The 27,459-nt window shown below is 33.1% G+C and overlaps 3 protein-coding genes across 7 annotated transcripts; 2 read left to right on the top strand and 1 right to left on the bottom strand.

Moving 5' to 3' along the window:
* Positions 1–994: 994 nt before the first annotated feature.
* Positions 995–5,716, top strand: LOC103829868 (uncharacterized protein At2g29880-like). Of its 3 annotated transcripts, none has more exons than XM_033278182.1 (3): positions 995–4,071; positions 4,704–5,032; positions 5,120–5,716. In XM_033278182.1, exons 2-3 carry the CDS (start codon positions 4,817–4,819, stop codon positions 5,630–5,632), a joined length of 729 nt encoding a protein of 242 aa, XP_033134073.1. In that variant the 5' UTR covers positions 995–4,071; positions 4,704–4,816; the 3' UTR covers positions 5,633–5,716. The 3 variants fall into 3 exon arrangements, with proteins under 3 accessions (XP_033134073.1, XP_009103802.1, XP_033134072.1); XM_009105554.2 differs by having other exon boundaries at positions 997–4,071; positions 4,658–5,032; XM_033278181.1 differs by lacking the exon at positions 995–4,071 and having other exon boundaries at positions 4,090–5,032.
* Positions 5,717–10,790: 5,074 nt separating this feature from the next.
* On the top strand, positions 10,791–12,879 carry LOC103829875 (uncharacterized protein At2g29880-like). Of its 2 annotated transcripts, none has more exons than XM_009105561.2 (3): positions 10,791–10,957; positions 11,447–11,809; positions 11,901–12,879. In XM_009105561.2, exons 1-3 carry the CDS (start codon positions 10,937–10,939, stop codon positions 12,423–12,425), a joined length of 909 nt encoding a protein of 302 aa, XP_009103809.1. In that variant the 5' UTR covers positions 10,791–10,936; the 3' UTR covers positions 12,426–12,879. The 2 variants fall into 2 exon arrangements, with proteins under 2 accessions (XP_009103809.1, XP_009103816.1); XM_009105568.2 differs by having other exon boundaries at positions 11,441–11,809.
* Positions 12,880–15,405: 2,526 nt separating this feature from the next.
* Positions 15,406–18,518, bottom strand: LOC103829861 (putative dynamin-related protein 4A). 2 transcript variants are annotated; one of them, XM_033277693.1, is made up of 3 exons: positions 17,179–18,518; positions 16,533–17,109; positions 16,407–16,485 (listed from the first exon to the last, which is right to left on the bottom strand). In XM_033277693.1, the coding sequence occupies exons 1-3, from the start codon at positions 17,585–17,587 to the stop codon at positions 16,407–16,409; spliced, it is 1,065 nt and encodes a 354-aa protein (XP_033133584.1). In that variant the 5' UTR covers positions 17,588–18,518. The 2 variants fall into 2 exon arrangements, with proteins under 2 accessions (XP_009103796.1, XP_033133584.1); XM_009105548.3 differs by having other exon boundaries at positions 15,406–17,109; positions 17,179–18,506.
* Between the last annotated feature and the right edge of the window lie 8,941 nt (positions 18,519–27,459).

The raw sequence follows: 27,459 nt of genomic DNA, 5'->3' as shown, positions 1-27,459 counted from the left end.
TTTGGCGGGAAAATACATTTTTCCGGTTTTGGCGGGAAAATTCAGTTTTCCGGTTTTGGCGGGAAAAATGCTCTTTTCCGGTTTTCGCGGGCAAATGCGTTTTTCCGGTTTTGGCGGGAAGATACTTTTTCCGGTTTTGGCGGGAAAATTTGTTTTCCGGTTTTTGGCGGGAAAAATTCGTTTTTCGGTTTTGGCGGGAAAATGCGTTTTTCCAGTTTTGGCGGGAAAATGCGTTTTTCCGGTTTTGACGGGAAAATACGTTTTTCCGGTTTTGGCGGGAAAATTTCATTTTCCGGTTTTGGCGGTAAAATTGTGTTTTTCAGTTTTGGCGGGAAAATGCGTTTTTCCGGTTTTGGCGGGAAAATGCGTTTTTCCGGTTTTAGCGGGAAAATGCGTTTTTCTGGTTTTAGCGGGAAAATACGTTTTTCCGGTTTTGGCGGGGAAAATTTCGTTTACCGGTTTTGGCGGAAAAATTTTCGTTTTTCGGTTTTGGTGGAAAAATTCGGTTTTCCGGTTTTGGCGGGAAATTGTGTTTTTTCGGTTTTGGTGAGAAAATGCGTTTTTTCCTGTTTTGGCGGGAAAATGCTTTTTGCGGTTTTGGCCGGAAAATGCTTTTTGGAGTTTTGGCGGGAATATGCGTTTTTTGGTTTTGGCGGAAAAATGCGTTTTTTCGGTTTTGGTCGAAAAGTGCGGTTTTACTGGTTTAGCCGAAACATGTGTTTTTATGAAAATGTGTGTTTTATGTTTTTTTGCGGAAAACCGCATCTTGCGGTTTTGGCGGGAAAGTGTGTTTTTCAGTTTTTGCGAGAAAATGCATTTTTTGGTTATAGCGGAAAAATGTATATGCAAAAAATAGAATTTACGATTTGAAAATAATATTTTGATTTTAAAAGGTCATTTTTGTCATTTATCATTTTGGACTGAACTAGATGCATCTGCATCCAGATGCACCATCAAGACTCACCTTCATTTGGGTGAGAATTTGAGATGAGTTTTAAAAAATTCAGCTGGGTGATCCATCTGGATGTAGCATTATAATGCACAAAACGAACATCAATTTGCATCTTCACCCAGATGGATCACCTGGGTGAGCAAACGAACAGAGCCTAACTTTGTGATTTAAAATTTAACCTTTAACTAAATTACATTAAAAAAATATTAATATTAAACTGGCTAGAAACATACTCCCCTTAATGTGGGGATTAAACTTTTTGTTATCATTTTTTCTTTCTATTTATTAAAATTAATGAAATAAATAATTTTACAAACAAAAATTATATGAAAAATAAGAATAATTAAATAAATACCAATAAAAATATGGGAAGACGAGCTATTTCCCAACAAGAAGTATTGCATAGCACCACATGTCTCCCAGAACTATGCTTCGTTCCCGAGAATAAAATTTGAAACATATTTTTCCACCAATGTTGGTTTTCTCACGGTTTCTGTAAACTCAATATTAAATCCGGATTGTCTAATAATAAACCGACCAAAACTAAACCAAAACGAAATAAAATCCGACCTAACGAACTTAACTCGATCCGTCATTTTTACCCAACTTAAATACATCCGAGAAAACAGAATTCCCAAATCGATTTCAATCAAGAACCCTAAAATTGTTGCTCTCGATTGAAGTTGCAGAGAAGAAAATGTCAGGGCTTCGTCGAATACCTCAGGAGCATCGACCAGAGGAAACGCTTCTCATCGTCGGGGTGGAGTAGTCATGGGAATTTGAAGAAATGTTGTGGTGATGAAACTGTTCCTCTCATGTCCAAATCCGACAAATACCCATACCGAAGGTACTACCGTTGTGCTACTGCTGCAAGAAAGAAGATGGAGAAGGAGCTATGTGATAAGGTGGAACAGTTGTTAGCTGTGAAGCCAAAGGTAACATGAAGAGAATGATGGTAGTAGGTATTGTTGGATGTGTGGGTGTGCTAGGAATCATGGAGTTATGCATAAGAAAATGGTGACTATGATAAAAAGAAAATGATTGAGGTTGTTGGTTTTTAGTGCTAAGTAATATGTTCACGTGGTTAGATTATTGTGTTTGGTCGATCTTGTATGAACAAAATGGCTGAACTTGTTATGTTTCATTGGTATCCAATGTTATCCTAACTTTTTATGATTGTTGTGTTTTGTTGTCATATTCATTGAAAAGAGACAAAGATAACATAAACAAACCAAAGTTGGCCACTTTAAATGTTAAACAAACACACAAAGGCTTGTACAATTTCCCATCACCACGTTTGATGTGAGTAACCTCTGCGGGCTTCTTCTTCAAGCCTTTCTCTTCTTCGTCATCACTATCAGGAATCTGATTATGTCGAACGGAAGGCTCGTTGACGAACTCTCCGACCAGGTGCTCGATTTCAACATGATCTCTTTCTTCTGCTTCTTCATCAAAGGTTTCACCATCTCCAGCATCTGCATCAACGACCGCCTCTTCTTCAATCCCTGTTCTCAAACTTCAGTTTTCTTAATTCTGAATTGCGATTTGGGAATTAGGTTTTCTGATTTCAACAGTTACGGGAAAGTTTAAGTCTTTCAGGTATTAGGATCTCGGGTTAAAGGGTTAACTGGTTCTGGGTTTCCAATTATTGGTTTAGAAGAAGTAATCGAGTCTTAATCGGGTCATCAATTGGTCTAGTGCGGGTTTTATTAAGCTTTTGGTTTTAATTCAATACAGTAAATCGACAATTGAATTTTATAACATTAGAGATTTCTATCTTTCATATCATGGAAGTTTAAGTGTTCATCGTTACTTTGGTGGGAAAATAAGTTTCGAACTTTATTCTCGAAGATATATCGAACGAGACATAGTCTTAGGAGACATATGGTGCTATGTGATACTTCTCGTGAGGAAATAGCTTGTTTTTCCTAAAAATGTAGTAGTACTTTTTTTTTGGTTCTAAAGTTTATTAAATAAAATTTTCATATTTTGTTTTACGAACTGGAGATTTGATATTTTAATGAAAATGACAGTAAAAATTGAACTCCATGTAGTCTTAGTAAATCTACTTTGATACAAATTGTGTGTGGCATATGTAAGAATTGGAGCTTTTTATTAAGATGTGTATTACAAGAAATGCCAATTAATTATTTGGAGTAAAAGCTTTGAGTTATAAATTATTAAATCACAACAGAGAACCAAATGGTCTTGGCCTAGTGGTAAAGGGTCCACAGTTGAGACTACTGCCCTGGGTTCGATTCTCCTTGGCCATCCGGGGTACCTTAAATGGTAAGAAAACGTGGATCCTGCGGGCTTCGTAGTGATTAGTCCTTCGGACACAACATCTAGCAAGAAACATCTAAGTCTTTGTTTTTGTTTTTCTAAAACTACCATACAAAAGGAAAACTGTAAAAGACTACATTGCCAAACTAAAATTTGATCTATATAAGAGCCAAAAAAAATATTCACGCTGACGGTAGATGCATATGTCAAACTCTAGTTTATAATTATAGTTTAATATACATTCTACAATTCTAACAAAATCATACATGAATGTGTGATTTGTAAAAAAGACAAGAAAATATTTAGTTAATATGTTCTTTTAAGAGGATGTTCAATCATTGGTTTGAAATCTATTTTCTAGGTTTTGTGATCTTAGGAGATTTGATATTTAATATAAACTCTTGAAAATCTATGTTCTTTAAAAATGACTTTATATACAAAAATTTAAAATCACATATTTTTAAATAACACTAAGTTTTGATAAATTATTTGAAATATTAATTGAATAATATCAGATCTAAAATTTACTATACATGATTACAAATACAAAATCTAATCATTAAAATGTTTATTTTAAGTGATTAATTCAATAACACTAAAATATTATTTTAAATGATAAATTTAATAGCACTATATTATATTTGGATTCTTCTAAAATCCATGATTAAATAACACCCTTCTAATAAACTCTGATAGATTTTTAAAATACACACAAATGTATAAAGCAGATGGATAGCCGATTCCTAAAACTTCTTAAATACTAGGTCACACCGATCTAACAGTACAATCTTTCCAGAACCCATAACCGCCGATCTATATTCCTGTTTCACTGCCAGGTTTAGATCTCTCAACTCATCATATTATCTCCACTTTTCCTGTTTTTCTCAAAATTAACTGCTGATGATAATCATTTTATGTAACGTCTTTGGCGAAAATAGTAGTTTGATCAAAACACGTTTAGTTTTAAGTATAAAGTAAGTCAAAACCGTCTTAAAATTCTCTATCTGGTTTAATACCTCTCAATTCATGTCATTGTCTTCATCTCTTGCTTGTTTTATGAAATTAGATCATGTCCATCTTATAAAAAGGTATAGACAAAAGGAAACTCAATTTCTGGATTGTGTTTTGGTTTATGTATTAGTGGTTTAATCACAAGTTTTTAATAAGTTTTATGTGGTTCGGTTTTTAGTTATCTAGTCATGAATAATTGTCTCAAGTTTGTATATGATCAATGGTACCTTTCTCTATTTTCGTCAAACTATTCTTTCTCGAGGAATTTTATATTTTCAATTTCTTGTTTAATGGGCTGAATCTTACAAGCTAGAAACAAAACCAGTTGCATCTATATGTCTGAACTAAGTGCATTCCAACTTATTCGAAACACGTTTTATATTGACTTTCTTTGTTTTTCAAACACGTTAGTTATAGGTATTGGTGACTGTAAGTGTAACAATCATCATGATGGTAGATCAAAGACAAGGAAAAGGTGAATACATTCAGTGGAGACCAGAAGAGAGCAAATTGTTGATTGAGCTAGTAGCAAGCTGCTTCAAGGAGGGATGGGTTGATCCCAATGGAAAAATGTTCAAGAAAACCGTTGAGACAAAGATACTTTCAGTTCTTAACGAAAAATTTAATAGCAGGAAGACTTATAAGAATTTTATTAACCGAATGAAGATATTGAAGAACCAATACCGAGATTTTGTCAATCTTCTGCATTTTGATTCTAAGGTTCAATGGAATCCAATCACAAAGAAGTTCACGGCTCCGGATGAAGTGTGGACTGCTTACCTTAGAGTAAGTTTCTTTTTCCTTTTTTTGTTCTACTTCTTCGTGTAGTTATTCTATTATACATTGTTGCTAACACATCCTTGTTTCGACTAGGATTTTCCTAATCAAAGACATGTACGTAACGAGACATATGAAGAATATGAAAATATGAAGCTAGTATTTGGGGGAATGAGAAGATTTGCGAGATTACATTCTCAACCATCGAAAGTGAGAAAGAACGAGATAATGAAACAAGAAGTGGATCTTACTAATGATGATGACGAGGTTCATGAAATCCGTGAAACCGAAACTGATTTATTTGGTGATTCATCAGACTATGCATCCATCAAAGACAAGAATCTTTTGGCAAAGATTTGCACAGAGATAAGATCAGTTGAGTCGGCCACTAAACAGATGATTCACATAATGCAAGGAAGATCAATGGTTGAGGAAAACAAGAAGATCAATGTTTGGGAGGCTATAAAAGAGATTCCTAATTTGTCCAACCATGTCCAATACAAAGCTCTTTCCATGATTCAAAAGCTTGAAATGAGAGACATATTTGTTAGTATGTCTGTTGAAGATCGTCTTGGTTGGATTCAGTGGAATACCCAACCAAAAACTTAACTCCAAGCTACATGCATCAATTTGGTTTCTGTATTTCCATCGTGGAATATGATTAGTATTTTTTTCAATAAACTGGTTAAATTTTATTGAATGAATTTTTATTTTGCTAAAACATTTGTAGCGTTTTTATAAAATATTGAAAATATTGAAAAATACTGAAAGTTAACTTAATATATTGAAAATACATAAATTATTCAAAAAGGCAGATTAAAAACTAATAAAACTACCTAAAATGGCTAAAATTAGTTGAAATACCTACAAATCTGGTATAAATAACCAATCTTCGAAATTGCGCTAGGCGCGAGTCGGGCGGCGATGACGGACCTAGCGAATTATCAAAAATTGGTGATTAATCGGACTCTCATACCTAGCCTGATGGTAGGTTCTAGTTAAGCAAACTCTATCTGTTCTTGTTTCGAAGATTTATTGGAAGTAATTTTAATTCATAAAATATATTATAAATTTATAACACAAAACTTATGCTCCAAAATATATTGAAATTTCTTTTAATACACATCTAGTTCAAAAAACAAAAGCTAATTTCTATACACGGGATACACCAAAAAGATATTGTCTTGATCTTAAAAAGATACAAAAGTTAAGTTCTAATCTTCAAAGATCAAGTTAGAAGTTATATCTTGTACATTACACCTGCAAACAAAAAGAAAAACATTCGATTTGCTCTTAGGTTGAAATTGAGAACTCGTGATATAGGGTTTGTTCCACAAATAAAATCCCAAACTCAACTAAGGGGCGACTGGTTTTCCCGCTACCACCCGCAAACGCAGCTTTTGCGGTTGGTAGCGGTTGTCGGCGGTTTGCAACAATCACTCAAATCGCTCTAAACCGCTTCAAACAGCTCCGATTCTCATAAATTCAAAAGCTGGCTCCAGCTAGCGGGTGGTTGCGAGTGGTTGCGGGAGGGTAAATTTTTTTTTCTTTTTTTTAAAATAATATATATACAAAAGTAAAAATATTTAATAAAAAATTTATAATTGAAATTATGAAAATATTAAAATATATCTATTATATTTTAATTAATATTATAAAATTTTATAATAAAAAAAATTTCAATAAATTTTCAAAAATTAAAATTATAACTTTCTAAATATAAATTTTATATTTATTATAATTTTATGATTTTTGATATTTTTATATTTATATTAAATGTAAATATTGTTAATTTATTATTTGATTGTTATCGGATTTGGTAGTTAACCAGTCATAAGTCACCCGTAAACGCACCAATTTTTAACCGCAGTACCAGTCGTACAAATCTCTTAAAACCGCTAGAAACTGTAACTGCCCGCATCCACAAACTCCCGCAACCGCAAACGTAACCGCTGAGTTTGAACATGTCCTAAGTATAGTTAAAGAAAAGATCAGAGCACTTTGGAATAGGAAAAAAGGGTTTGGGCTTCGTGTTGTTGTTACAAAGAAATATGGATAATCGGCCTATTGGGCCTACTCAGATCAAACAATTATACGGCGATTTTCTTATTATTCGGTCACACTCAGGAATAACTCGTTGACCGCCTGGCCTAATTGGGTGTTCTCGCCACGACAAGGTAACTCCTAGCGAATACTCGGCCGGCCGGGTTTTTGAACATGGAAAAATAACGAACAAAGTCTCCAAAATACTCTAAAATATTTAAATAACCTTAAGTTACATAAGAGATTAAAAAAGTTTAATTAACTTTGGATATTGTTTGATATGTTTAGTGTTTCAGCTAGCGGGTTTGGAAAGTGGTGCAGAGAAATCTTACGGACCAGCTACACTACAACGAATTTTCGACGAACACAATTTTTCGAAAAAAAAATCATGTCAGGATTTGTCTAGACACACCCATGAATTCTCGACGGATTCCCAATGAAACCTTCCTTCGTAATTCATCGATGAAATTTTTTTGACGAATCAGAGTTTGTTGGGAAAATTTTCAATGACCATGGTCCATCAGGAATATTGTTGACGTCCATTTTTCTATCGGAATCTAGTAATGATGATGACCCTCGCCCAATGGTAATAATTAATGACTGTGGTCCGCCAAAAATATTTTCTACGACTTAGCTTTCATCAGGAAATTTGCTGACGAAAGGATTTTCAAAATAAAGTCTTTTTTAAGTTTTGTTAAATGTAATATTTAAAATTAAATAATTTATAAAGATGAAATTAATTAAATTTCATAACTAAAATTGTAGATAAGAGAAAACACTGTATCCTATTGGTTAAGGTTTAAAGGTTTCTACACTCAGGTATGGGGTTCGAATACTAGGCAATTTCTTGCATACTGCATATTATAGAAGGTTTATGTTTCAATTTCTATAGAAAGCGATTTGTTAAACAATTATGCAGAATACATAAGAAATGCTTACAAAAGATCTTCAACATTGTGTAAGTAAATCCGTTCATGCGTGGATCTTCATAGGACAGCTCATATGATGCAGTTAGTCGTAGATTCTCATAAAGCAAGTAGTATTGTCGGTTGTTGAATCGTTTATTTAATCTTTCTCATAATTGTAATATCATAATAAATCAGCCTTTAAAAAAACTGTAGATACATAAAATAATGATGAAACCAATGGATGACCTCTATAGCCTTGGACCTTTCAATGGCACTGGCGCTGCAGATGATTGATTGATGAGATAAAGCAGTTGTTGCAGTTAAGCGGAACAGATGATATCAGCAACATAGTCAATGATTTGGCGGTGAAATAGGGTTGTAAGAAAGGCAGAACAACCGTAGGCATTCATGCTTCTATTGCTGCGTTTACAAGGATAAAGAGTCAGAAACGGAAGCGAACGCGAAAGAGATGAGATAATAAGTGATTGTATAGATCACTTGTTTTTGGTCATTTGGATCACCGGAAGAGTTTTGGGTAGCTTACTCTTTCCGTATCATTTTAAGTGGTGTTTAAAAAAAAAATTGTTTCATTTTAAGTGGTGTTTTAAAAAAAAATTGTTTCATTTTAAGTGATTTTTTAAAGTTTTCATGTAAAAAGTAAATGCAATTTTATGTTTTTGATTATTTGTATTCTGCAGTACAATTTTTTATTGGTTGAATTATATGTACTTATTGTTGTTTTTATAAAAACGAGAAAGATTGAATAAAATTTTGTAATTTTTTAATCGGTGCGCAAAACCTTAAAACCCACTTATTTTGATACATACGGAGTAATACTTTGATATGTTCTGCACCAACCACTGGTGTCACTTTGTTTTTTTTTCCTTGTGTTGTGCAAGTGTAAATCTTTCTCTCACTTGATACCTATCATACATACCTAATTTACCTTTGTAATTGAACAAAATCAAATTACTCGAACGATAAGAAATATTCATGTCGTAATTTCCGTTAATAAAACTGAACTTCTCAGACCTAAAGTCAAAGCAAACTATCATAGAGGTTCGGCTGGGTGCATATCTGATATACAAAACACCATTTATGCATATATCACCAATCACCATGTATTCCAAAATTCTCCTCAGAACTGAATTTGCTTTCGATCCTTCTCCATAAACGTTTTCCAGTTTCTAGTGTCAAAACATGATGAGTATTGGAGGTGGTCTTACACAACACTTTGAACTGTCTGCCAATTGGATCATAGCCGAAATAAAACCTTTCAGTCTTCGTGGGATTACTCTTAGGCTCTTTCACTTTGGGTAAGTTTTTTTCTTTTAGAGGTACTTTGGGTAAGGTTAGGAACTCTCCTGTCACTGGGTTGTAAATCACATGCACCTTTCTTCTCCATTTAGATGTAAGAAATACTAATCCACATACCAGAGTGTGGTAACCACTTACCGGGTGGCTACAAGAGAAGAGTTCTCATTTGGATTTTGAGGCTGAGGTGTAGTGATAAGATCATGGCCAACAATGGGACAGGGATATGGCACGTTGGCTCATGTATTAGTGGGAAGTCTCCCACTTGTTCAACATGTTCTCTAGTTGTTTAGTTGGAAGTTATTTAGTTGATACTGTTATTTAGTTGTTGTTTCCTATTCGACTCTCCAGCCGGTGTAGCGGCGAAGCACAAAACAGACCCGGTTAGGGTTCTCCTTGTCGGGCCAGGGCTTCGTTTGGATCTTTGATTAGGTCAGTCGGGTTCCCACAGCGAGGAGACCTGGTGGGAAATTGGTCCTCCCAGTGCTTAGAAGACTATTGGTCCTTTTGAGCAGGTTAACCTCCATCTTTTTTTTGCAAGATTTGAAGACTTGATCTAGATGTTGTCTACATCGCAGTCCGTCTTTTCCCGAGTGGTTGGTCGCTTAGTGCTCTTGCGGGTCCATGCGACTTCTCATCCTCGGCCGTTGGACTCTAGTGGATTTTTAGAGCTTCATTATCATTGGAGAGCATAAAATTTAGGAAATCGTCAAACACCAGCTACTCCGCAAGGTCACGAGAATGCCGGTAGCCGATAAACGAGGTGAATGCCATCCTCTTGTGGTTACCATTAAAAGTTATGAACAAATGTTGAGAACTGTGTTTGATATTTTGAGGATTACAAAGCGGAACCCGCTGGTATGGTGGTTGAGTGAAGCTAGTTAGGTTAATTTTACTTGGATGGTTGAATCAAGCTGGTAATCGACATTTGAATTCTCAATTTCGAATTGATAAATAATGTAAATTATTAAAAGAGTATACTTAATGAAATCTATAATTGTATTATAGTTCCAATAATATTTCTTGTAAAACACATACTAACTAAATATTGTTTCTATATTATATTTTATATTAGATGAATACATGCATTCTAAATTTCCAATAAAAACATATGTGAATGTGTGATTTGTAAAATAGATAAAACAATAAGTAACTGATATGATCTTTAAGAAGATGTTCAGTCATTAATTTTAAAATCTAATTTTTTTAGGTTTTATGATCTTAACGGATTTGAAATTTAATATTATTTCTAAATGACTTAATGTACAAAAATTAAAATCACATAGTTTTAAATAACAATAAATTTTAATAAATGATTTGAAATATTAATTGAATAAAATGAGATTTAAAAATTTATGATACATGATTAAAAATATAAAATCTAATAACAATAACATTTTTACCAATAAAAATCTAATAGTAATAAAATATTATTATAAATGATTAATTTAATAACATTATATCTGGATTTCAGTTCTTTTAAAATGCATGATTGAATAACACCCGTGTAATAAACACTGAAAGATTTTCAAAATACACAGAAATGTATAAAGCAGATAGATAGCCGATTCCTAAGATCTTCTTAAATACTACGGCACACCGAGAATAACAGTACGATATTTTCAGAACCCATAACCGCAGCCGATCTATGTTCCTGTTTCACTTCCAGGTTTAGATCTCTCAACTCATCATATTATATCTGCTTTTCCTGATTTTTTCCAAAATGAACTGCTAATGATAATCATTTTATGTAACGTCTTGGCGAAAATAGTAGTTTGATCAAAACACGTTTAGTTTTAGGTATATAAAGTAGATGAAAACCTTGTTAAATTAGATCATGTTTATCTTATAAAAAAGGTACAGACAAAAGCAACTTTAATTTCTTGATTGTGTTTTGGTGTCTGTGTTAGTGGTTTCGTCGCAAGTTACATTGTGATGTTTTTAGCTATCTAGTTATGAATAATTGTCTCACGTTTGTAAATGATCAATGATACGTCTTTTTCTACTTTCTTCGAACTATTCTGCTTTATTGAGGAATTTATATTTTCAGTTTCTGGTTTAATGGGCAAAAATCTTACAAGATATAACCAAAACCAGTTACATCTGTCTGAACTAAGTGAACTCCAACTTATTCTAGACACTTGTGTTTTAGTTTTAGGTATCAGTGACTGTAACAATCATCATGATGGTAAATCAAAGACAAGGAAAAGGTGAATACATTCAATGGAGACCAGAAGAGAGCAAATTGCTGATTGAGCTAGTAGCAAGTTGCTTCAAGGAGGGATGGGCTGATCCCAATGGAAAAATGTTCAAGAAAACCGTTGAGACAAAGATACTTTCAGTTCTTAACGACAAATTTAATAGCCGGAAGACTTATAAGAATTTTAACAACCGAATGAAGATCTTGAAGAACCAATACCGAGATTTTGTCAATCTTCTGCATTTTGATTCTAAGGTTCAATGGAATCCAATCACAAAGAAGTTCACGGCTCCTGATGAAGTGTGGAATGCTTACCTTAGAGTAATTTCTTTTTCCTTTTTTCTTATTTCTACTTCTTCGTGTAGTTATTCTATTTTACATTGTTGATAACACGCGTCCTTGTTTTGTATAGGATTTTCCTAATCAAAGGCATATGCGTAACGAGAAATATGAAGAAAATGAGAATATGAAACTAGTATTTGGGGGAATGAGGAGACTTGCGAGATCACATTCTCAACCATGCGAAGTGAGAAAGAACGAGATACTGAAACAAGAAGTGGATCTTACTAATGATGATGATGACGATGACGAGGTTCATGAAATTCGTGAAACCGAAACTGATGTATTTGGTGATTCATCAAACTATGCATCAGTTAAGGACAATGATCTTTTGGCAAAGATTTGCACAGAACTAAGATCAGTTGAGTCAGCCACTAAACAGATGATGATTCACATAATGCAAGGAAGATCAATGGTTGAGGAAAACAAGAAGATCAATGTTTGGGAGGCTATCAAAGAGATTCCTAATTTGTCCAACCATGTCCAATACAAAGCTCTTTCCATGATTCAAAAGCTTGAAATGAGAGACATATTTGTTAGTATGTCTGTTGAAGATCGTCTTGGTTGGATTCAGTGGAATACCCAACCAAAAACTTAACTCCAAGCTACATGCATCAATTTGGTTTCTGTATTTCCATCATTGAATATGATTAGTATTTTTTTTTCAATAAACTGGTTAGATTTTATTGAATGAACTAGATTTTATATTCACACTACGCGCGAATCTATTCTAATTGCCTTGCTCTTTTATAATAATTTTTAAATCCAAAACGTAATGAATTTATTAAATTTTAATTTAAAAAATAAATAAATATATTGTGTTATTATTATTGTAATTTATTTTTGTTTGTAAAAGCGTACTCTTTAAATTATTATATTTTCCTATTTCTTTATTTGTATTTCTAAATGTATAAAATCAAATTTATGTGTATTTATATAATTTATAAAATTATAAATTTTATATACTATATTACTTTTAATGCATATAAAATGTTGGAACACTACTGTTAGTATTTGTATTATTCTCTTTAGCCATATCTTTTGATTCATACAAAAAAAAACTATATCTTTATTTAAATGACATAAGAAATAATGTTTTTAGTATTCAAGTTATAGTTTTAGTATCACAATAAAGATTTGATGAACCTTAGTTACTATTAAATACTTATTATTAAAAATAAATAAATATTTAGTGAATTGAAGTAATGGTAATTAACATTTTATTTATTAGGATAAAATTTTTTTTTGGAAATATTTTTAAAAGATAATCTTTTGTTCTTATTGTCTAAGTAATATGCTTTCTTTTTCGAAATGTAAGATGTTTCTAAGAGTTTTTTATATTTAAATACTGTTTTTCAATTTTTAGGTAATTTCAACTTTTAAAAAGTTTTTAACCAATTTTTAGGTATTTTCGAGTTAGGTACAGTTAAATATATTTTGTAACTCAATAGTATTATTGTTTATATTTCTTATTCAGAATTATTAATATATTCTGATTTTAATAGATTTTACTTTGTTATTATTTTTTATTACTTACTAATATATTTTTGAGTTAGGTATAATAAAATAAAAATGTGAAATAATCAAATAGATAACCTCGTTCAAAATATATTTTTTCTTTAACTTGTATATTTTGCTATAATATATTTTAAAAATTTATTTATTTATATTATAGAGAATAAATATGTTTAAGATAATTTATATTTTTATGTTGTGTTTAAAAAATATCTTCAACGTATATTATTTTAGTATTTTACGGAATTTATAAGTAAAACCATTATTTTGTTTAAATAATATAGTCCTATTATTCTAGTAAATTTTATACATAGTAGCACTTATCATATTATTTTGATAAGTTTTATTGATATAAGATATTTTTGGATGTTATGATATCAAGTTTTCTTTTTATTTTTGTTTAATATTTCAAAATATTAGATTGCTTTAATTTTTATAACATATACAGTTAGCTTTTTCGTGGTGCATTTCAAAAAAGTTATTCTTTATCATCTACGATTTTATATTTGTAAAATTTGAAATATTATAATTTTGAGTATGAATATTTATTTTCAAAATTTTATATTTTGTCAAGAAAACTTGAAAAATTACACAACCCGAGTTTGCAAGAGTATATGAATTTTGAATTTGTTTTTGTTACGACATTAATACATTATTTTATATAAATATTTGAATTTTTTGCAATATTTTTTTATAATTTTCTCAACAGGTTTTGTTATAATTAAAAAACTATAATTAAAACTTAATTTGTCATTAATATTTTAAATGAATTATTAAATTTCATAGTTTTATAATAACAGTTTTTTTAAATAGTATATGAACTAAATGTTATTATATACTGTTATATTTTTATATATAACCATTTTAAAAAATTTATTATTGAGTGCCTAAAAATAAATAAAAGAATAATATATAGTTGTAGATATAAAAATTTAGCCTATGTTAATAAATTTATTTTTGTATAAAAATATTATATAGTTTACAAATTTTAACACATTTTATTGATGAGTGATAATTTATTTAAATAAAAAAATTTTAAAAATAAAATTTGTTAATTTGCTTATTTAATTTAATTTGTCATATTTAATTTATATAACACTTCTATTTTTATATAATACAGAATATAGTTATACAATTTATACAAAAATACTATATAATTTTATTTTCTTGTTTAAAATTTTAGTTAACATTGATTTATAACTATATTATATTACTACTTATGAAGTTAATTAACATTTTATTTTATAAAAATATTTAAAATTTTAAATATGATTTTGTTAGATTATTTCTCAACAAATTTGTTATAATCACAAAAAAATTAATTCAAATTTATTGATAGTTTATTATTAATGTAAGTAATCAAATATGTCATATTAACTAATTGTTTAAGTGATTTTATTATGACTTGTTAATAGTAGATAAAAAATATGACCCTAAAGTAATATTTTAGATTCCTAAAAGTAACACCCAAATCCCTAAAAGTAACAATCAAATCCCTAAAAGTAATCACCTATCAATTTACTATAATACAATATAACAATGTACTTAAGTGCTAGTCGGGTTCCCTCGGAAATGTCCGGATTACCTGGATTATCAAAAAATATAACAATGTAATAACAAATTAAACAACTTACATGATTTGAAACTATGTAAGAAACCAAATGGGGAAGAAGATATGATTCAATGTAATGTGTTAAGAAAATTTGATGGACATTCCTTGGGATTTCGTGGAAATATTTTTACTTTTGGCGGTCAAATGGAAGTTTTGGCCTTGCTTTTCCCGGGTATATTTTTTTTTTTTTTTTTTTCTGACGAATTCCTAACAGAACATGCTATCTATCGAGAATCCATTAGGAATCGAATCTTATTTAAAATATTCAATGTTGTTGGGTTCCAAAAAAAATATACGGAACCATAACATGCAAAACAATATTCCAATCCCTTGAAAATCTGTTGAAAATTCGCTGGCAACCTTGGACGCACTACTAGCTCACTTCAGGTGTTTTCATACAATATATTTGTCCTCATTTCAGGTCCTTTTGTTTGTTTTGTTTACCTCACCGAACTAAAACATTTAAAAACTTAACATAAACGATAAACCAAAGTTCAAGAGATCACAAAAGCCACAACTGAAAAAAGAAACTGAAAAGAGAAACACTCTCGAAGAACACATGATCTTCACGAGAAAGAAGCAATAGCTCAACGGTCGCCTTACCCCGAGTTCCGATAAACAATGGCCGCAACAGCGTCCTTTGACTCCTTGAGCAGCTTGATACTGTTCTTCAGCTTCTCCCTTTTGCACGCCACGGACGGAGACTCATCAAGCATCTTCTCAACTTCTCCTCCGCCCCTAGGATCCACCATTTCCGCCACTATCTCCTTCTGAAACTGACTGTTGACAAGATTCTTCACAGTGAACTGAAGGTAGAGTGCAATGTTATCCACAACCCGTCGCACGACGATGGTCCAGTAGGCTGTAATCCTCACATTCATGTCGAACGCTTGGCTAAGCAGCTGAGAGTTATACCCCCTCAGATGCGAAATCCCCACATCACCGTAGTTTGAATAATTGCTCTGTACATGACTGACGAAGCTTGCTTGATTAGCAATCTTCTGTGTGTATGCTGTCATGTACTCAGGGTTACATGTGTAGTCCGTCTGTTTCTCCATCTCAACGATCTCAACCACTCGGCTCACAGACTGTTCCTTGATCTTGGTTATTAGCGTTCGACCGGCTCGTTTGATGGAAGGTTGAATCTGGGGAAAGTTGTCAGAGTATTTGGTGATGACTGACGAGAGAACAACTTCAACGTAGTCCCATATCTCTCTGATGAACTCCACCGGCTTAGCGTGCATGCCATCAACACGCTGTGAAAGAATAGCTAAAAAGGCTGTTCTAGGGATGAAATTAGGCAGTCCGATGCATTTGCATTCTTCTAGGACTTTGATTTCATCAATCAAGAACTCGTTCGCCGCCTCCGGCTTTGCTTGGAGGTTGTCTGAGAATTTGCTCAACATATCAGCCAAGCGAGCAGTAGAGTGCATGCTTTGATCATCTGGATATTCAGAGAAGTCTCCTTGGATAAGAATTCTCAGGAGACACTCTTTGACATAACCAATGATATTCATGAACGTCATCAGAGCTTCCCCTGAAGATGTCATCACCATTGGTAGCTTCTTCAACTCAAACTCGCTTGTTTCCATCTTCTCGTTAATCTTTTGTACAATGACCGGCAAACAACGGCCAATCATCGTCGCCTGGATTTGAATTAACTTTTGAGCTAAAACAGGGATGCCAACAATGTCGTGGTCGATCATGCAAAGCAGCGGATGAGTCTTGAAAAGTAACTCTTCTTGCATCCTAGCTTCTTTGTAGGTTTCTTCCCCTACACGGTTCCTGACGCAGACGTAACCTAGTCCAATGTTCACATCGTCTGCCGTTACCTTCTGCAGGAGACCTTCAGGAGCCATGTCGGCCTTTGTGACGACAGCTAGAGTCCTTTCCCCTGTTTTGTCAACTTGCCTAGACATACGGATGGACTCACAAGTGGTGAAGTCTACCGTAGCTGAGAGAACGTTGAGAATGATGGATTCTTGTGGCTCGATGTACTTCATGATCATCCCGGAGATCTGTTCATAAATGTTTTCAGGCTGCCCGTTCACAGGAACCCGGGTTATTCCGGGGAGATCCACCATCGTCAGATCAGGAACACCATTTTTTTTTACATGGAGGGTCAGGGGAGTGTCTGAGACACCTTTACCAGATCCTGCAACATATATAGTTTAGATTATGAGAATCCATTTCTTTGTCTCAAACATGTTAAGACACAACTTACCAGCAATTGCCTCAGTTGCGGTGCAAATAGATTCTGCGATATGCTCCTCGTCAGTGTCAACTCTTTCGTCGCCGAACTCAAGCCAGATCTCAGGTTCAGGGCTAGGGCTTCTCTGTAGTCTCATAACAAGAGGAACCCTAGTGCAGATTCCTTGCCCACGAGGCAAACTGATTCCTGCCAATGATTCAAGAACACTGGACTTTCCAGAGGACTGGTCTCCAACTACGACAATGGTCGGAAGCTGGATCCCTTCTTTCATCACATTCAGGTTCCTCAGCCGATCCACTGTGTCAAGCAACGGCCTGATCCGATCATTGTAAGAAGACACAATGGGTGCTTCAGTTGGGACAATAGTAAGAGCGGCTTCCACATTGATGTCATAAACTTCTGGCATTTTACTTCCTCCCATTTTTACTTCAGATGATTAAAGAAACAAAAAGACTCAGAAAATAGTAAAAAGATAAAGACGGAGGAGAGATGTTTTCTAGTGGGTAAGACTATGGTTTGTGGTGACTTATATAGAGTGCCTTGTACTTTGGTACAAGCTTGAAATTAAGTTGTTTTTGCTGCAAGAGATAAATGAAAAAAAAAATTTGCTTGGATTCTCTCAATCTGGTATCTAACAGCTTTCACTGCGACTTTAGCGCCACATCAGGGATTCCTCTTTTCCAAAAGATTTTAAATTGAGTTTGTTAGGTAAATGATAAATTTTGAATATATATATATATAATCATTTTCGACCAAAAAAATATATATATATAATCATTATTTTATATCTTATTATTTCAAAAATCGGCATTATAAAACTCTAATTGGTAAATATGTCGAAGGAAAAAATTATGCTGAATTCTTTGTTCCTCAAAATTTATACCAGTTATGTTAAAATTTTAGTCAAATTATTGAAAGGAAGATCCCATTTTTTTCTTCAAAATTTCCCATGGAGAAATGAATTTATAAGAAAAAATTTCCTATGCAATTTTGAGAAGGAACAAATTGAACAAAAAATTCATATTCTTTTTATTTTTCAATTCCTCAAATGAAATTTCATTTTTTTATTTTTTTCATATTTTTCATTCTTCTAGTCGTCACCAACTGAAGTTATAGTGTTCACGGATTAAACTTAAACTGGTTTAAAGTAAAAGCAAGAAAATTTGTTTCATACTCGGTCACAAGTTAAGTTATTATTTATGATTTTAAATAGTCAAATCAAACATCAAATTATTTATATATGTAAAAAAACGTTCATCAAACTATGTACTTATTATTGTGTTAAAAGTTTTAAAACACTCATATATTAGAATAGTTTAGAAAATATATTTATATAAATATTGTTGTTTGACTAATATTTAATTATAAACTGTTTTATATCTTAGTTTTTTAACTTTATAATAAAAAAATATTGTTTTCAGATAGCAACACAATATGTATAAGAATTCTCTTAATTTTTAAACATATTTTCACAATTTTATCATATTAGTTTATAATTAATTATTTAATATAATATATAAAGTAAATATTATTAAAATGAAATGCGTGTTTTATTATATATAAAATTAATTACGGGTTTTTTAAAAATTAATAAATTACTGATTCAACTAAAATTTTTTAATAAATCATTGACTAAGCTAAAACCTAATAAAAACATGACAAATAAGCAAAATTAACTAAAATCATGGAAACCATGACAAATAAGCAAAATCAAAATAATTATATATATAATTACTTATTTTATAGTTATATTACTTAAATTAATAAATTATGGACTCAACTAAAAACTATTAATAAATTAATGACTTAGTTTAAACCTAATTAAAACATAACAAATAAACAAAATTACCTAAATTCATGGAAATCATGATAAATAAGCTAAATCACTTAATAAATAATAGTATAGATATACATAAGGTATATTATCCAGTTAGGCAACAAAAAGAAAAACTAAAGGTAATGCAAAATTTGCGACAAAAATAAGTAATTGACAACTGAGAATCTAAAAGATAAAATTTCATTATTTTTGTTTTTATTTATCATTTATCAGTAGGGTAAGTATGGTTTTTCTTTTAACATGTTTTAATGTAAATATATTTTTTCTACTAATATTTAAATAAGTTCCAATCATTAATTATTTGTGCTAGTAAGGAATCATTATTTTTTTATGTCAATTCCTAGTCCTGAAATACAATATAATATCTTAGTCTAACTTTTATACAATGTTGAATTTGTCACATGACGACATAAACCCCTTTAAAACTAAATGTCAGATATGCAATCCTAAATTCTAATATCCATTTAATAATTTAAACTTTAAAGTGTAAAAGTTATCCAAACTCAAAAGAAAAAATATATTTTATTTACATTTCTTAAGCTGCAAGTAAATGTTTTAAAATAGAATGACCCACTTCGAAAGCATATTAAAGTAAATAAAGCTTGTGTATTTTAATTGGTTAACTTTGCTTTAGTTGTGTACGGACTTTATTTTTCTTAGTTTTACACAACATTTTCATCTTTGTCAAACGGATTTCCATGGTATACTTTATATGGTATAGGATTTCCATGGCTCAATGATGTCAATATTTATCTCATCCCGAAAAAAGAGAAATCGAATGAAATATCCGAGTTTCAATCCATCAGTTTTTATAATGTGAACTACGAAATAATATCTAAAATCTTATGCCAAAGATTAAATAACTGATAATGGAATGATAACACATGAGATGTTTTATTTCGTACAAATTCCAACGAAAAACCTAGAAAAATGGAAATAAAGACAGACATAAGTAAAGTTTGAAGAATGGAAATAAGGACAGACATAAGTAAAGCTTATGATCATTTGGAATAGGAATTTATCAGTGCGGTCATGAAAACATGAGTTTTTCAGACTTATGGATTGAGTAGATAATACGGTGTGTAACGTCAGTGAAATACCATGTCCTTTTTAATGGCCAACCAAGAAGAAATACAACCATAGCCATGTTCGTTTCTTAACCGCAAGACACAGCGGCAGCAGCCAAAAATTAAACATGTTATCACGCCATCACACAACACCGATGAAGCACCGACAACTTGTTATCCAGTCGCAGCGGCAAGTAACTACAGTAAAAAGGGACGCTGAAATTTTTAGCGGCATTGCGTCTAGTTTTTTCTGTCTCCGGACATCCATTAGCTTCTACTTCAGCTTTAGATTCTATTATTCTGGTCACCGTCGCAGTACTTTTTCTTGCCGCAGCCGCTAAACGCAGCTGTTAAGAAACGAACATGGCTCATGAAGAGGATTGCGTCACGGAGATCATTTGTCTCCTTTCATTTTTATCCTATGCACAAAAGTGCTTATTAGCCTTCTAAATCATACGGAAAATCAAGGCAAGATAACGGGGATGTGCGTCTCACGAACTAGCCCTCTAGTATCACACCTTCTCTTTGCTAATGATAGCCTGTTTTTCTCTAAGACGGAGCCCCGTGAATGCGATGGTCATAAAAGCGTTTAAGACTTATGGGAAAATTTCAGGACAGTGTATTAACTTCGAAAAATCATCATTACTCTTTGGTAAGAAGACACCTGGACATGTGAAAGATGCTGTAAAAAATTCAATGGGAATTGCAAATGAAGGGGAGAGATCTTATCTTGTATTACAAAGGACATCAGTGGCTCAAAACGGAAATTATTCGCGTTCTTGAAAGAGCGATTGCAAAATCGGGTTAATGGTTGGAGATGATGATGGCTTTCAAGGGGAGGAAAAGAATTGCTGATAAAGTCTATTCTTCTGGTTTTACCTACGTACATAACTTATAACCAAAAATGCATTTTCTCGCAAAAACGGAAAAACACACTTTCCCGCCAAAACCGTAAGATGCAATTTTCCGCAAAAAAAAACATAAACACACATTTTCATAAAAACACATTTTTTGGCAAAACCAGTAAAATCATACTTTTCGACCAAACCCCAAAAAACGCATATTCCCGTCAAAACTCCAAAAATCATTTTCCGGCCAAAACCGCAAAAAGTATTTTCTCGCCAAAACCGGAAACAACGCATTTTCTCGCCAAAACCAAAAAACGCATTTTCTCGCCAAAACCGAAAAACACAATTTTCCCGCCAAAACCGGAAAATGAAATTTTCCGCCAAAACCGGAAAACTGAATTTTCTCGCTAAAACCGGAAAAACGCATTTTCCTGCCAAAACTGAAAAACACAATTTTACCGCCAAAACCGGAAAATTCGTCAAAACCAGAAAAACGCATTTTCCCGCCAAAACCGGAAAAACTCATTTTCCCGCCAAAACCGGAAAATGTATTTTCCCGCCAAAATCGGAAAAACTGTATTTTCCTGCCACAACCGAAAAAACTGTATTTTCCCGCCAAAACCAAAATAACTGTATTTTCCCGCCAAAACCAAAATAACGCATTTTCCCGCCAAAACCGGAAAAACGCATTTTCTCGCCAAAACCAGAAAATGTATTTTCTCGCTAAAACCAGAAAAATGTATTTTCCCGCAAAAACCGGAAAATGTATTTTCCCGCCAAAACCAAAAAAAATGTTTTCCACCCAAATCGAGAAAACAAACTTTTCCCGCCAAAATCGCAGAAAAAACATTTTCCGCCAAAACTTCAAAACACACTTTTTCCGTCCAAACCGCAAAAACGTATTTTTCCGCCAAACCCATAAACGTATTTTCCGCCAAAACCATAAAAATGCATTTTTCGCGAAAAACACATATTTCCTCAAAAATCGCAAAAATTTTTTTGGCCAGAACCGTAAAAATGCTATTTTTCCGCCGAAACGTAAAAATTATAGTTTAGTCATTTTATTAACAAGTCCACATGAATGCAGATGAAAGTTAAAAATGAAAAGCAAACGAACATAGTTGAATTCAGATGATTGATCTGGATGCATGGACGAAATAAAGAAACAAACAACATCCAGATGGAGCATCTCGATAAGACATCTAGATGGACCATCTGGATGCATCTTCCAGATGTACAAACGAACAGGGCCTAAAAACCACACTTTTCGAAAAAAACCGTGAAAACACATTTTCCCGTCAAAACAAAAAAAAACGCATTTTCCCGCCAAAACCCAAAAACACATATTCCCGCGAAAACTCCAAAAAGCATTTTCCGGCCAAAAACGCAAAAATCATTTTCTCGCCAAAACCGGAAAAGCCCAATTTTCCCGCCAAAAACAGAAAATACAATTTTCTCACCAAAACCGGAAAACACAATTTTTCCGCCAAAACCGGAAAACACAACTTTCCCACCAAAACCGGAAAATGCATTTTCCCGCCAAAACTGGAAAACAAATTTTTTCGCCAAAAACGAAAAAACGCATGTTCCCGCCAAAATCAGAAAAATGTATTTTCCCACGAAAACCGGAAAACATGTATTTTCCTGCCGAAACCGCAAAAATGTTTCTCCCGCCAAAATCGCGAAAACAAAAACTTTTTCCGCCAAAATCGCGAAAAAAACTTTTCCCACCAAAATCGTGAAAAGAACATTTCCCGTCAAAAACACTTTTCCTGCCAAAACCGCAAAACACACTTTTCCCGTCAAAACCGCAAAAAAGTATTTTTCCGCCAAACCCATAAAAACGTATTTCCCGGCAAAACCACAAAACTACACTTTTTCGCTAAAAACACATTTTTCCTCAAAAACCGCAAAATATAATTTCCGCCAAAACCGTAAAAATTCTATTTTTCGGCTGAAACGTAAAAATTATATTTTAGTCATTTTAATAACAAGTCCACCTAGATGCAAATGGAAGTTAAAAAATGAAAAGCAAACGAACATAGTTGCATTCAGATGATTCATCTGGATGCATGGACGAAATGAAAAAACGAACAACACCCAGATGGAACATCTGGATAAAACATCTAGATGGATCATCTGGATGCATCTTCCAGATGTACAAACGAACAGGGCCTATGCTGCTATCACTAGAAACCTGTTAGAATTTAGCTAGCGCCATTGTACAATTCTGGTAGAGTTTGAACCTACCTGAAAGAGGTATATATTGGAAAAATGAGAAAATCTATGTAAATCAAGAGGAGAGGAAGGGATAGGACTCAAGATGATCCTTGAATTCAATCTTGCTATATTAGGCAAACAGTCGAGGCGATTAGTGCAGTTTCTTGATTCCCTATTAGCGAAAGTTTTGCAGGGAAAATACTTCATATGTAGTTCGCCTTTGCCTCTAAACAAGGCTCATAATTCCTCATATGGGTGGACGAGTACAATGGTGGCGAAGCCATTAATATCGTTGGAAATTAGACAAAAAGTAAATTTTGAGAATGAAATCAGGATTTGGGAAGATGTTACCGGCGAGACCGGCTAGGCACATTGCAATGGTGGTTCACACAATGATGCCAGTAAGTGAACTATTAATAGGAAGTCCAAAAAGATGGAACACTGAAATCCTAGAAAACTATGTCAGTCCGAAAGATATCTCAATCATTGGCCATGATACCATCGAGATGAATATTGCTGAAGCTATAAAAGAGCGGTATGTACACGGTTAAATCATGCTACTGGACAGGAACAAACTTGCTTAACAACGAAACGATGGATGCACAAACAGAGTGTAAAAATAACTCCAAACCTTTGCTGAGTGTAAAAAAAACTCCAAACCTTTGCTTGGAAGATAAAATCTCCGCCGAAAATCAGACAAAATTGAACTGGTTAACGAAAAAGTTTGAGTATTAAAAAACTTGACAAAACCTTGTTAGAATTTTTTTATAAACAATTTTCTAATATTTATATATAGTTTTAAATGTATAATTTGAACTAGGCACATACAAGTAAACTGCCATTTATAAATTAAAAAGAAACTAATTATATCATTCTATTGATGAAAATTTACGAATAAACAAACACATATAAATTTTCCCTCGACAAAATTGTCTCGGATTCACAAGCAGCTTTTATTCCAGGTCGATTAATCAATGATAATGTTATGATTGCCCATGAGCTTATGCATTCTCTTAAATCAAGGAAACGAGTGTCCCAGACATATATGGCTGTTAAGACAGACATCACTAAAGCTTATGATCGTGTTGATTGGAATTTTCTCGAAAGTACCTTACGAGCATTTGGCTTTGCAGAAAAATGGATATCTTGGGTAATGGCTCTGGTCAGTACAGTTGAATATTCAGTGCTTATTAATGGTGTTCCTCAGGGACATATCATTCCACAGCGGGGGTTACGTCAAGGAGATCCATTATCTCTATATCTATATATTCTCTGTGCTGATATTTTGAGTCATCTAATTGATGTTCAAGTTTGGCGTAAGAAAATAAATGGTATTAAAATCGGACAAGGGACTCCATCTATTACTCATCTATTTTTTGTGGATGACTCTCTCTTTTTCTGCATTGCTAATCAAAAAAATTGCAAAGCTCTAAAAGAAGTGTTTGATATCTATGAAAATTGCTCCGGTCAAAAAATAAATCAAGACAAATCAGTAATAACTTTTGGTTCTAAGGTTCATGGTTCTAAACAAGACTCCTTGAAACACATCCTTGGAATCTCAAATCATGGTGGTGGTGGGAAGTATTTGGGTCTACCAGAACAGTTTGGATGGAAAAAAAAAGAAAGGTTTAGTACAGTTGTTCAACGTGTTAAACAGAGAACGTCTCATTGGAGTACTAAATTTCTTTCACCAGCTGGTAAAGAAGTTATGATCAAATCGGTTGCAACAACACAAGAGATAGATGCCATTTTAATGAGATTATGGTGGGGTAAAAATGATCTTAAAGGTCTACCATGGGTGGCTTGGAAAAAATTACAGTATACGAAGAAAGAAGGAGGGCTTGGATTCAAAGATTTACCCAAGTTTAATGACGCTTTGCTTGCCAAACAAGCATGGCGAATCTACTCAAAACCAAACTGTCTTTTTTCCAAACTTTATAAAGCCCGATATCTTAAAGGAAAACAACTTCTAGAAGGGAAAACATGTCGTAAGCAGTCATATGGATGGAAATCTTTGCTTGCTGGTATTGATGTTTTAAAGAAAGGATGTAGCTACATTGTGGGAAATGGCAAAGATATACGAGTTTTTCAAGATAACTGGTTACCTGTTATTCCACCTCGGCCTGCTTCTACAACAATGAATTGTGATTTATTCGTTAGTGATCTGATCACAACTTCACCGTACAAACATTGGAATCCGGTGGCACTACAGTCTTATTTATGCGATGAGGACCAACGTCTCGTAAGCCAGATATATTTAAGCCAAACAGAAAAAGAAGATAAGTTGATTTGGAGTCATACACGAGATGGAAACTATACGGTGTCTTCTGGGTATAAGGTTGCTAGGCATGCACCAGATTATTTGATTGAAGCCCCTCCAATTCCTTATGGTGATCCTATTCTAAAGGATAAGGTTTGGAAATTAAATATAATGCCTAAACTTAACCATTTTCTTTGGCGTATTCTATCAAAGGCTATTGGAACAACTACAAGACTAAATTCAAGAGGAATGAATTTAGATCCTATCTGCCAGAGATGTGGATTGGCAGAAGAGACAATCGACCATTTTTTTTTTCACGTGCCCCGATTCAATATGTATTTGGAGACTTTCAAATCTACCTTTTATGGGTCCATTATTAACAAATGATTCTATGGACAATAAAATAGGGTTTCTGCTGAATATTCAAGGCGTACAATCTCTTTCCCTTTATCAATGGTTATTACCTTTTTGGTTACTATGGCGTATATGAAAAAAGAGGAATTTTCTTCTCTTTAGGAAACAAATACTGCAACCAAATGTCACAGTGGACAATGCTTGCGCTGACGTAAGAGAATGGATATCTCATTTATGTTCATCATCTCCTACAGTAAGCAATACAAGTGCAGGTTCTTCTTTGCATGCCTTATCGTCATGGAAACGTCCAGATCAGGGTTTTCTAAAATGTAATTACGATGCTGCATATGATTTAAATTCGAACCAAGTTCGAGGTGCATGGATTATCCGGAACTGTTATGGTCATCCTTATATGTGGGGTTCGGCTAATTTGGGGTTCGCTAATTCCAGTTTAGTTGCAGAGACAATGGCTTTACTTGTGGCAATGCAGAATGCTTGGATAGGAGGATATAGTGATATGATTTTCGAAGGGGACTCAGAAATCTTGGTTACAACGATCAATGATCATCTAACAAATTCAACCATTCAGAATCTTCTTGAAGAAATTAATAGCTTGAAGAATAAGCTTTCTACAACAACATTTACTTTTGTCAAACGTAATGGAAATCAAGCCGCGCATGAAATTGTTCGCCATGGTCCAGCAAATTTTATTTTTGAAAATTGTAAAGTTTATCCACCTAAGTGGTTAACTCCAACTTTGTATTCAGATATTATGCTTTCATATTAATAAAATTTAAGTTCGTCGAAAAAAAAAACACATATAAATATGAATCAATTAATTTAAAAATACATTCATGAATAAAAAGGTCAAACAAAATTCAACTAATTCGGTCACACTTTTTTGCCATATAACCAAACCGAAATCCCGCTTGGACCCTTGCCCCCACCCCCCATAGCCTAAGAAGATTTGTCGGAAGGGTCCATGATCTGACCAGCAAACAAAACAGTTCCAATTGCGTCTTCTCTAATTAAGAACAAAAATGGATGATCTGCAACAAAATCTATCATCTCTGGAGGCTCCCTACATAAACCCCCATAACCGCCTACAAAATCTATCATCAGTTGAAGAAGCCCTCAGGAAGGAGAGGATCTCACTGGAGAATGAAGAACCGTCGATGAGAATCTCACTGGGACCAGAGGCCGCCAAATTGAGCGCGTTGTTTATCGACGCTGGTGAAAAAACGGAGTTAGAATGTTTGGCTTTGCTAGAGAAGAGGTCCTTCGAAACGACCATCGCTATGTCATTTTGGTTCTTAATGGCTTCATCGACATCAATGGTTGATTTGGATCGGAAGCTAGAGGGATTCATTGTGCAGTTTTCTTTCCTCTATTGTGTACTTCTTTGATGATAACTAATGTTATAGGGTTAACGTTATTTATAGATTACAGTAGTCAGTTGTATAATTTTCCTTCTTTTTTTTATCCTTTTTTCTTATTTTAGAGAGTTTATCTTCTTCTTTTTTAACTTTAAAATTTACTATGATAATTATTTTAAAATTTTTGTCACAAAAATAGTCTTCAATGAAGAAAATGACCAAAATAAATTTTATTAAAAAATAAAAATGTATTTTTACCTTTGGGTTAATTAATCTAGACTTACTAGAGTTAAGGGGTAGAGTTTTGGAAATAAAGTTTCAAATTAAAAAA

This window comes from Brassica rapa, chromosome A01 (assembly GCF_000309985.2).
Source record: "Brassica rapa cultivar Chiifu-401-42 chromosome A01, CAAS_Brap_v3.01, whole genome shotgun sequence".
Taxonomy (NCBI): Eukaryota; Viridiplantae; Streptophyta; class Magnoliopsida; order Brassicales; family Brassicaceae; genus Brassica; species Brassica rapa.
Note: the sequence above shows the minus strand (reverse complement) of the source record. Positions and strands in the feature narration are given on the sequence as shown.